Here is a 12,016-nt window from a genome sequence, read left to right as displayed (position 1 = left end):
GAGCGGAGGGCGCCACGGGCCCGGGCCCCGGGGCCGGCCCGCCGCCTTCGCCTTCGCCTTCGCCTTCGCCGCCGCCCCCGCCGCGGGGCATGGAAACCCGGTAACCCGCTCGAGCGACGATACCCGCAGCGGGCCGGACGGCATTCGCCGACCACCGCAAAGCCTGTCCCCCCCAAACAACCACCGCCACCCCCGAGGAGCGAGAGCGAGGAGCCCGGGAACAGCCGCCCGCCGCAGCCCCGCCGGGGCCCTCCCCCGGAGCAGGCGCGCACACACCCGCGCCGGCGCGCGCGCGGACACCCTCGCACACCTTGCCTCGCCTCCTGCCCAGCCTCGCCGGCCGCCGGCCACCAGCCCGCCGCCCCTCGCCGCCGCAGCATCCTCCCCGGGGCCGATGCCATGGGTAACAACTTCTCCAGCATCCCTTCTCTGCCGCGCGGAAACCCGAGCCGCGCGCAGCGGGGCCACCCGCAGAACCCCAAAGGTAGGCTTCTCTGGCCCGGCACTGCAGCTGGAGGACATCCTTCCCCCCCTACACACCCCCGCGGGGGCGCAGGTGCAGAGATTCCGGGGAGGTCGCGGTTTGGGAGGACCGGCAGGTGCCACCTGTTGGGAGCTTTTGGAGAGCGCAGAGGCACATCTGGCCGAGGAGGTGGCCAGAGGTAGCGGTGCTGATGGTGGAAATGGGGATGGTGGTAGTGGAGGATGGCGGTCGGTGGTGGTGGTGGTGGTGTTGGGGGGGGCGGTGTGCGCAGTTCTCCCTGCCAACCCTGGGAACGTCACCGGAGTCCCCTCGGTCCAAGATGCTAGGTAGCTTATAAGAGGTGGAGAAAGGCATTATTTGTCAGGTGGATTGCAGAGCGTGGAGGGGAAGCCCAGATTCTCTAGCTGAGCTTTGCAAAGGAGTCGCCGCGGTCTCCTTTTCTTCTGTCTACTGCTGGAGAGAGCCTGCTGGAAACACTAGTTGCATTTCCAAGTAGGAGGAGGGTCTTAAAAATCCGGGACTAAAGGGGTAGGAGATTCTAGGGTCCTCTGTAGCTGTTGATTTTTTTTTTTTTTTTACTTCCACTGAATCAGCTTGGTTTTTTTCAGTTCCTCCAAAGACCAGGTATCTCGTTGAAACCCTAGGAAAGATGAGTGGGAGCCTCGGAACAGAAGGACATTTCCCAGGAAGGTCTTTGCTCTCTCTGCCCCTCTTTGCTCTCCCAGAACTCTGGGGTGTGAGTCTGTAGGGGGTGTAGGCTCAGCCCCAGGCCTTGAAGGCCATAACATGTCTCTGACCTTTGCAAGATGCTGCTGGGTTCTCCCAGGCCCTCCGAGCCAGCTAGTTCCCTTTGGGAAGTGGTTTTTCTGCCCTGCTTACCAGCTGCACTGGTTGCAGCAGCTTGATGATAGCTGAAAGTGCTTGGGGATTTCACGTACACACACAAAACCTCCACTTTCTCAACCGCTCAGGGTATATAGCAAAGTAATAGTCATGCCCTTTAACCTGCGCCATGGAGGCTTACAAAGCACTCTCACAGGCATGTCCTCAGTGACTGGGAAACTTCAGAGGCAGGCCTAATCATGCTCATTTAACAGTCGAGGAGAACTGAGGCTCGTTTCAGGTTCCAGAGCCAATGAGAGGCTGTAGACCTTTATCTTTAGACTTGGAATTCTGTCTTCTCTCTCTTAACCCCCTCTCGATTTTTTTTTCAAAAAAACTTTTTAATTTTTATTTCTTTATTTGAGAGCAACAGGCAGACAGAGAGAGGAAGAGGCAGATAAATAGAGAGAGAATGGGCATAATGGGCATGCCAGGGCCTCCAGCTACTGCAAACGAACTCCAGACACTTGTGCCACCTTGTACATCTGGCTTACGTGGGTCCTGGGGATTCGAGCCTCGAGCTGGAGTTCTTAGGCTTCACAGGCAAGTGCTTAACTGCTAAGCCATCTCTCCAGCCCCTCTCTTTTGATTTTTTTTAAAAAGTATTTTAATTTATTAAAAGAGAGAGAGATAGAATGGGCATGCCAGGGCTTCCACTCACTGCAAACGAACTCCAGATGACTGTGCCACCTTGTACATATGGTTTTACATGGGTCCTGGGGAATTAAACCTGGGTTCTTTGGCTTCACAGGCAAGCATCTTACTAAGCCCTCTCTCGGTTTTGAGTTTTTAAGGTAGGGTCTCACTTTAGCTCAAGCTGACCTGGAACTCACTCTGTAGTACAGGCTGTCCTCAAACTCACTGTGATCCTCCTACCTCTGCCTCCCAAGTAGAGTGCCACCATGCCCAGCCTCCTGTCTCCTTTCTTGGTGGGCAGTTAATTTCAACTTGGAGAGAGGCTAAGATAGATGGGGATATCTATTCTGCATGCTAACTCCACCTCTCAGAACTTAAAGTTCCACTCTTCAGTGGCCTTGGGGTGACTTTATGGAAATTAATATGATATATATATATATATATATATATATATAATCTCCAGACCTCTTTAAAGTCATATTCATTGGCCTTGGAATTCCCCCTAGAGGAACTGACTACAAGGAAATGGAGATGCTTGCAAACACAGCATTAGGCTGGGAAGTTTATGGCAGTATTGTTTACACTGGAAAAGCAAGCTAAAGGCTCAGGAATCCTCTCCATGGAATATATGCAGTCATTCAAATTATATTTTTGATGATTTGGGGAAATAGCCACAGAATAAGAACAGGATGTGAAATTGTAAAAGACTATAAAAGATTATAAAAGATCTCAGTTTTGTTAAAAAGAAATTGTACAGGGCTGGGAAGATGATCCATTGGTTAAAGGCACTTGCTTGCAAAGTCTGAAGGCTCAGGTTCAATTCCCCAGTACCCACATAAAGCCAGATGCAAAAAGTGGTGCATGTGTCTGGAGTTTGCTTGCAGTGGCAAGAAACCCTGGTGAGTCCACCCTCTTTCTTTCTCTCAAATAAATAAATTTTAAAAATATGAATGGAAAGGAAGACATAATCATAAAACAAATAAGTCCATAAAGGAAGTTTCTAAAATATTAAAAATTATAGGCAATGGATATGTGATTTTTATAAAAAAGAAACTTATGTTTATTTATTTATTAATTTATTTGAGAGACAGAGAGAGGTGGATAGAGAGTAAGAATGGGCACGCCAGGGCCTCCAACCATTGCAAACAAACTCCAGATGCATATGTCACCTTGTGCCTCTGGTTTTCATGGGTCCTGAGGAATCGAACCTGGGTCCTTTGGCTTTACAAGCAAGTGCCTTAACGGCTAAGCCATCTCTCCAGCCACATATTGTTTTTATAATCATAAAAAGTTGTCATGGGCATGCATTATAGCTCAGTGGTAGAGTGCTTGCCTAGCTCAATACCCAGTATATCAAAATAAACACTTAATAAGTTATCAGCATGTATAAGGATTGGTCCTGAACACTGGAAACAACTTTAATGACAGAGGAGCCTTTGCACATCTTTCATGTCAGCGTCCTTTACCAGTGAGAAGAGGGAAGAAAATAGTGATTTGCCCAAATGACCTAGTGGGCCAGCTGAGAGGCAAAGCTGATCTCTGTCCTTCTGGAGCCCGAGGCTGGCAAGTTGACTTCATTATTCAAATATCACTGCCTGTCCTCCTAAAAATGCTCCAGATGACACAAAGCCTAAAGGAGACCCATGGGATGGCACCTTTTTTTTTTTTTTTTTTTTTTTTTACCACCTCACATCTGGGCTTGTGGAATTTGAGGTCTGCAGCAGGAGACAGGAGGAAACAGGAGTACCGCTTTCCTGTATCTAGCCACTCGTTAGAATTGCCTATGAAGCCGGATGTGGTGGCGCACGCCTTTAATCCTATTACTTGGGAGGCAGAGGTACGAGGATCGCTGTGAGTTCGAGGCTACCCTGGGACTACATAGTGAATTCCAGGTGAGCCTGGGCTAGAGTGAAACCATACTTAAAAAAAAAAAAAGGATTGCCTCTGAAGTGGTGGCGCACACCTGGAATCCTGGCACTCAGTAGGCTGAGGCCAGAGACTACAAGTTCATAGTGAGACTTTGTCTCAAAAACAAAACAGAATTGTGCCACGGAGGCTACTTACTGGAGTCTCTGCCCTTCATCCTGAGTCCACTGATCCTCCTCAGTCTGACCTCTGGGGCCTGTTCCCCATCTACCCACCTTAAGAGAGCCATCACCTTTATTCTGTAATTCTTTGGTATTTACTCCAAATTTCCTTCTACGCGTGTCAGTACTTCCCCGGGAGAACTCCTCTGATAGGTCGGCAGCAAGCCAGAATTCCGTTCTAACGTGTTGGTGCTGAGCCCGGGGACCGTGAGTCCAGCTGCCCTCCAAGAGTCCCGCTAAGACTGCTTTTGCACTCACCCAGAACTCACCTCTGACTTCAGCAGTGCCCATCCAGAAATTTGCTGGAGGTAGAGGAATCGGCTCCCCTTTCTCTGCTCATCTCTTGCAGTTGCTTGATTCCTTACCATATTACTATTGTTGTTATTGTTTATTGGTATTATTATTTTGTGAGTGTGACGTAGGCACCCCATGTGCTTGCCTGTGGTGGGGGTACTCACCTGCGGTGGCTGGAGCAGAACACAGTGTATCCCCCTCCATTATCCTTCCTCTCTCCTTCCCTCCTGCCCATTCTGTGAGCTGGAGTGTCTTACTAATACCGGAGTTGGCTGTTTTTCCACGAGCCAAGTGATTTCCTGGTCTCCGCTCCCCTCTGTGGGACTGTGGTTACAGGCATAATGGGGAGATGACAGGTTGGCCTGGCTAACAGGCTGAAGTGAAATGGGCTCTGCCTTCACCTGTGGGGGTGGGCTTTGGTCTTTCTGGAGACATATTGCCAGTGAAAATTGCTGTGTTTGGAGAGTGGGAGTCTAGGACAGTTCAGGAGAAACCCAGCTGTATCTCTGGGCTTGGGGCCAACATGTGGTATCTGAAGATCTGTGTGATGTGTTGGCCTCTGAGGTGTCCACTCTCGACACTTTGGGCTTCCATGGGCTGAAGATCTTGGAAGATCTTGGAAAGGCAAAGCAGAGGAAGTGAATGGAGCCACATGCTTGCCTTCTTGGACTGTTGGAACCTCAGGCATGACTTGAGGTTAGAGATGTCCATCAAGGAAGAGTGGAGCTGACCACGGAGAGAGCGGTAGGGATTGGATGACAAGGGCGTTCTAGGGCCTGTGTACGGTTGAGTAGGGGAGGGAGGCAACTCGGAGGAGCATAATAAGTGCATATGAATATTCTCTGTGAGGGGTGCAGGGTGACTGGGGCAAGGGGTTCATGTTTCCTTGGGGAACATTCCAGGTCTTCCACTTTCCCAGCTCTTCCCAATTGCTTGCCTGTGTTAAGGGTGGAGGGACAGGCCACTAAGAAAGCTTTTAGGGAAGAGGGGCTCGGCCTCAGCACTTACTCATGATTGGGGATTAGGTGGGCCATCTCCTTATTTATTTAGTTTTTTTTTGGGGGGATGGGGAGGGATAGAGTCTCATTGTAGTCCAGGGTGACCTGGAATTCCTATGTGGTCCCAGGTTGGCCTCAAGCTCACATCTTTTATTATTTATTTATTTATTGTAATATCACTTACATAATGTAAATTTTACCCATTCAAAGTGTATAATTGAGTGACATTTGGTACATTTACAATGTTGTACAACTACCTCTATCCAGTTCCAGAACTTTTTTTTTTGTTGTTAATATTTTTTATTTTCTTTTTAAAAATTTTTATCTTTTAAAATTTTTATTAACAACTTCCATGATTATAAAAAATATCCCATGGTAATGCCCTCCCTCCCCCCACTTTCCCCTTTGAAACTCCATTCTCTATCATATCCCCTCTCCATCTCAATCAGTCTCTCTTTTATTTTGATGTCATGAATCTTTTCCTCCTCTTATGATGGTCTTGTGTAGGTAGTGTCAGGCACTGTGAGGTCATGGATATCCAGGCCATTTTGTGTCTGGGGGAAGCATGTTGTAAGGAGTCCTACCCTTCCTTTTACATTCTTTCTGCCACCTCTTCCGCATTAGACCCTGAGCCTTGGAAGGTGTGATAGAGATATTGCAGTGCTGAGCACTCCTGTCACTTCTTCTCAGCATCATGATGCCTTCTGAGTCATCCCAAGGTCACTGCCATCTGAAAAGAGAAGGTTCTCTACCAAAAGTGAGAGTAGCATTAATATAAGGGTATGAACATTAACAGAAGTGCTTACTGGGCAGTTTGATAATCATAGTATATACATATATACATTTAGCCAGGCAGCAGCAGACGCTACACCCCTAGGGCTCATGACTACCCCTGCTTTAAGTTTTCAGTTTCAGGGATGTATTCCCTTCACTGGAGCGGGCTTCCAGTCCAATTAGAGGGAAGTTGGTTTCCACAATGTCAGATGTGCCACTATTGCACCCATTGGCTCATTTGGCCTGGCTGGCCAAATATAAGGCTTGCAGTGTGCACTGTTGAGTATCTTCACTGGTGATTTCTCTTTCTCCCATTGAGCTGCATGCAGAATGGCTTCTTCCAGCTTTCTGTCAGGTGGTCTACATGGAGGAGGTTATCAGCTCAGTTCTAGCAGGATTTCTCAGTGGCCTTGCAGCCCAAGGATGTGGAGTCTTCAGCAATAGGGTCTTACCATCTATTTCTGGTCAGTTCCAGAACTTTTTCTTTTTCTTTTTGGTCATTCAAGGTAGGGAATTCCAGAATATTTTTACTGTTTCAAAAAAGAAAAAAGAAACCCTGTGGGCTAGAGAAATGGCTCAGCAGTTAAGGCACTTGCTCGCAAAGTCTGACAACCTAGGTTTGCTTCCCCAGTACCCATGTAAAGCCAGGCGCTCAAGTTGGTGCGTGTGTACAAGTTTGTTTGCAGTGGCTGGAGGCCCTGGTGTGCCCGTTCTCTTTCCCTCTCTCTCCTTACAAATAAATAAATAATAACATTTAAAAATATTTTATTACTATTGGGTGTGGTGGCCCATGCCTTTAATCCCAGCACTTGGGAGGCAGAGGTAGATGGATTGCTGTGAGTTCGAGGCCACCCTGAGACTACATAGTGAATTCCAAGTCAGCCTGGACTAGAGTGAGACCCTATCTCAAAAAACCAAAAAAAAAAAAAAAAAAAAAAAAATTATTACTTCTTAGAGAGAATGAAAGAGAGAGAGAGAATAGGCACACCAGGGCCTCTTGCCACTGCAAATGATCTTGTCCACATGCACCACTTTGAGCATATGGCTTTACGTGGGTACTGGGGAATCAAACTTGGGTCGCTGGGCATTGCAGGCAAGCACCTTAAGTGCTGAACCATCTTCCCAGCCCATGGACTGCCCATGTTTTAAGAGGTTATGTTTCTTGGATTGGACACTTCATAAAGCCACTGGTTGTGACTGCTGCAGGGAGATCATTTTCCCGCAGTCTCTGGTGCTTGAGTCTCTTCTGTGCCGGCTGAAACTCTCGGAGGCTGAGGGAGGAGCTAAGGGCTTAAAGGCTTTGAATACTGAGCAGGGCCAGGGGAAGAGCATAACCTGCCAACCTTTAGGTTCTTCCCTGCCCCCGGGTCTGGGGTTGAGAACGAGTCCTCCCTGGACCGGTTCCTAGCAGACTTTCCACCTTTCCATTCCTGCTGCTGTTTCCCAGATCTGGGGCCTTGTCCTGGATATTGTGATATAGATGCTGTGCTGTTCTGTTTTGTTTTGAGACAGGGTCTCACGTAGCCTAGGCTGGCTTCCAACTATGGCTGAGGCTGACCTTGAACTTGTTACGCTCCTTCTTTCCCCTCTCAAGGGCTGGAACCACGGATGTACACCACCACATCCAGCTTGCTGTCTTTCGTTTGTCTGTTTGTTTAGAGACAGGGTTTCACTTTGTAGCCCAGGGCTGGGCCTGAAACTCACTGCAATCCTCCTGCCTCAGCCTCCATGCCTGGCTCAGCTGCTGTCTTAAGTGGCCTCTTTGCCTCTGTCCTGAGTGATCGTCCTGAAGGAATGTCTTCATCATTGCCCTCCCCTTGTTCTCAGTGGCCACCACCGCAACATCACACATTCAAAGCTTCCATTCTTTGCCCAACTCCAGACATTTCCAAGGCTCTGTCTGGGCCTCTTCCTTGGTTACCATGACGCCTGCAGATACATGAGCTCATCTAGCTTTCCGCCCCCAGCTGCAGCACGCAGACCTGGTGTAGGGTGCGTGTGTGTGTGTGTGTGTGTGTGTGTGTGTGTGTGTGTGTGTCGGGGGGTGGTGGTGCTGGAGGCCCCTTTGTCCCCAGAGATGTCAGAGAGTCAGGCCCATGTCGAGTTCTGAACTGCCATCTCATCTTCCCCGTTGGTTTGCAGTTCAGCAGTACCTTTGAACCCTGTTTGTTAATCACCAGAATTATATTTACAGTAGCTGCCGTGTGTTGGGTGGTTACCGCATGCCAAGTTTTTATATGTAGATTTTTCCATTAATACCCTCCTGACATGATACCCAGGCAGGACTTTATTGACGGGGCGGGGGCGGGGGGAAGAGCCTGAGAGAGTTTAAGTGACCTATCCCAGGTCAGCTAGAGATTGGTTGAGAAGGAATTCAAACCCAGGGCCCTCTGACCTTAGAGTTTATTCCTGTAACCACTTGACTATCTTGTTTGGTCCGGTTTTCCACTGTAGGGAAGCGAAGAGGCAAGGCCCCAGGGGAGGAAAGGGACTGTGATGAGGGTCTTGATGCTCCCTTCCTTGGATAGCCAGAGAACCAAAACTGGGCTAGACTGGACTTCACAGTCCCGGACCCCTCACAACTTGCTGTTTGTGGTGGTGGTGGTGTGTGTGCGGGCACGCGTGTGTCACAGCACATGTCGTGTGGAGGTTAGAGGGCAACTTTCAGAAATCAGTCCTCACCTTCTGCCTCATTTGAGGCAGTGTCTCTCCTCCTCCTTCTCCTCCTCCTTGTTGTTCATTGCTGCATTTGCCAGGCTAGCTGGTCTGGGAGCAGCCAGGAAATCCTCTGCCTCTCACCTCACTACCAGTGTGCTGGGATCACAGAAACCCTCCCACAGCTTTTAGCTTTTAGTGGGGTCTGAGGGTCAAAATTTACTGACTCCACCTTGAGCAGCAAATACTTTATCCACTGAGATGCTCTGCAAAGTTGTTTTTTTTTTTGGGGTGGGGGGTTCCAGGTAGGGACTCACCCTATAATTCACTGTGTAGTCTCAGAGTGATTTTCCTACCTCTGCCTCCCAAGTGCTAGGATTAAACGCATGCGCCACCATGCCCGGCTTCTGCAAATTTTTTAGTCATGTAAGCCCTTCAGCCTGTTGTTAGACACTTTGGAGAGACCTTTTTGTTACTTTTGAGTGTTTCTCAACATAAGGCTTTTCTATTGGTCTTGTCAGCATCAGCTAGATGCAGGTCTCAACCACTGGCTTTCAGCCCCTAGCTTAGACCCAGTGACTCAGAATATCTCAGAGATGGGGCCTCCAAACCCACATGTTTAATGAGATCTCTAGGTCATTCTGATATTTTCAAAGACCCGGGAACTAGCAAGGTCTTCAGAACAGTCCACCTGGGACTCTCAGGTGGGCTCTGCTTCTTGGAGGAGGGGAGCCTAGGTATGGATGGAGAAGGAGCTCATAGGGTGCCTTAGTGAGTGGCCTGCAGCAAAGGAAGGCGACCAGCAACCCCTTCTGCTTGGGGTTCAGGACTCCATGGGAGGGTAATAGCTCAATGTTTGAAAGTGGGGCTGTTGGGGCAGAGCTTGGAGAACCTCAGGTATTCGGATGAGGAGTTTAGATTTTATCCTGTAGGTGATGGGAGCCATGGATGGCTTTTGAGGCAGAGGAGTTTTTATTTAAGCAGCAGCAGCAGCAAAATACAGGTTGGGGAGAAGAGGGAATGAAGCCCAGTTTCTGATGGCCTCTTCATGTAGATTAATTGTTTAATCTCCCAATGAATGTGAGGCAGCATTATTATTCCCACTGTGTAGGTGAGAAACTAGTAGATGTCAAGGATGCTGTCCAGGAAAAAAAACACCAGGAAGAGGCAGAGACAGGGTTATTGGGCACCAAGGCCCACAGTGGAGAAGATTGGCCTTGGGGAGAATTTCTCTGTATTAGGGCTTTCTTTTCCCTTAGTTGGCCTGGGTAGCCAACACAAGATACTTTGAGGGCTTAAAGAACAGAAATGGATCCCGCACACTTCTGGAGGCTGGAAGTCTAGATTAGGGTGCACACCTGGCCAGATTCCAGAGTGAGCCCCCTTCTTGCCTTGCAGATGGCCTTCTTCGTGCTGGGACCTTGAATGGCCTTTCCTTGGCGTGTGTATGTGTTCTTTCACTGATCCTGTTAGAATCATTTAATCTTAGTGACCTCCTAATAATCCTGCCTCCAAATATAGCGGCTATAGCGGTTTGAATTAGGAGTACCCCCTAAACTCCTGTGTTTTAAATGCTTGGTCCTCAGCTGATGGTAATTTGGAAGGTGGGACCTTGCTGGAGGAGTGTGTCATTGGGGTTGTTGTAGCCAGTTTCTCCTTGCCAAAACTGGGTTCACTCTTCTGCTGCTGTTTCCCCCTGGGCTGTGGCAGGGGTGATGTCCAGTCTGTGCTCATGCCATCTTTTCCTCGGCCATCATGGAACTTCCCCTTGAGTCTATGAGCCTAAACAAACCCTTTCCCCCACAAGCTGCTTTTGGTCAGGTGTTTGTCCCAGCACCTGGATGGTAATTACAATAGAAAATTGAATGAGCATGATGACACATGCCTTTTATCCCAGCACTTAGGAAGCAGAGGTAGGAGGAGCACCATGAGTTCAAGACCACCCTGAGACTACCTAGTGAATTCAAGGACAGTGTGGTGCTAGAGTGAGATCTTCCCTTGAAATAAAACAACAACAACAACAAAGAAGGAAAATTGGTACCAGGAATGGGGTTGGGGTTTTGCTGCTAGAAACCTGACTGTGCTGACTTTTGACGTTTTGGAACTGATTTGCAGGAGGAATGTGGAAGGATTTGAAATGTTGGCCTAAGAGAGACTTTGCAGTGTTCCAAGAAGAGCTTGATAGATTATTCTGGGCAAAGATTTGAAAGATCTAAATGTAGTAGGAGCTGTGTAGGTTTGGCTTATGAGGGGAAGAAAGCTTTTTCCAGACTGGGCTAGAGGCAGTTTGTGTGAGACGCTTACTTCAGTTTTCTTGAGTCCTAAGAATTTGTGCAGGGTTGTGTTGCACAGAAGTGGATTGGGATGGCATAGAAAGAAATGAACGTTTCTGGCTGGAGACAATGTCTATTCAGCTGCAGCTTTTTTGAGAATTCACCACCGTTGAGATCGGGTCAGCTGTTCTGCATTGGGGCAGCAGGGAAAATGCTGAGAGTTTGAAAGTAGGGGGCCAGAATACTGGAGGAGTGTCCTACTCTTCAAAGTCGGCTTTATTCCCCCCTGAATTAACAAACTTGGTATCACCTATCTGGTACTATGGAGTATAACAAATGCAGGAAAGAAGGGATCCTTGGATTTGCAATGTGGGTTTTTGTTTTTTGGAAATGGCCATGGGCAATGTGAGACAGGGTTGTTGGAAGTCCCTGTTGGAGCCATGAGGATAACTATGGGCTGCAGTGGAGACCCCAGCCAGGCCTGTAGAGTAGCTGCTAACAAGAGATACTGTCCCAGGATGGATTGTTCTCTGGGTTGTGAACACCAAGCTGGAGGGGCGGAATTGGAACTCCAGAGATTTCATCACTGGCTGTTAAAGATGTCGGACTTGGAGCTACGGGAGTGGATGTTTGTCCCCCTTTCTTTTCTCCTCAGTCTTATATTGGTTCAATCTTTCTTTGTTATGCCTGATGCCATCTTTTGCAGTGTAAATGTTTGTTCTGTGTCATTATGTGCTTTTGGTTTTACAGCTCATAGATAAGAGACCTTGCACTGTGGGGATGTTTGAATAGTATTGGGATAGAAAAAACTATGTGTACTTTTTTTAACATTTAGAAAGTTTTTCTTTCTTTTTTTTACATTTTTGAGGTAAGGTCTTGCTTTAGCCCAGGCTGACCTGGAATTCGCTATGTAGTCTCAAGGTGACCTCAAAC

The 12,016-nt window shown here is 48.3% G+C and overlaps 1 protein-coding gene across 1 annotated transcript in view; it reads left to right on the top strand.

Annotated features, from left to right (window-relative positions):
- Positions 1-352: 352 nt before the first annotated feature.
- Positions 353-12,016, top strand: part of Neurl1 (neuralized E3 ubiquitin protein ligase 1) — a 97,432-nt gene continuing 85,768 nt past the window's right edge. Inside the window, exon 1 of the mRNA XM_045142197.1 lies at positions 353-484. Within this exon, the coding sequence (XP_044998132.1) occupies positions 400-484 (85 nt within the window). The 5' untranslated portion in view covers positions 353-399. The remainder of the gene's footprint in view (positions 485-12,016) is intronic.

This window comes from Jaculus jaculus, chromosome 1, assembly GCF_020740685.1.
Source record: "Jaculus jaculus isolate mJacJac1 chromosome 1, mJacJac1.mat.Y.cur, whole genome shotgun sequence".
NCBI classification, from domain to species: Eukaryota; Metazoa; Chordata; class Mammalia; order Rodentia; family Dipodidae; genus Jaculus; species Jaculus jaculus.
The sequence above is the reverse complement of the archived record's forward strand: the minus strand, read 5'-3'. Positions and strand labels throughout refer to the sequence as shown.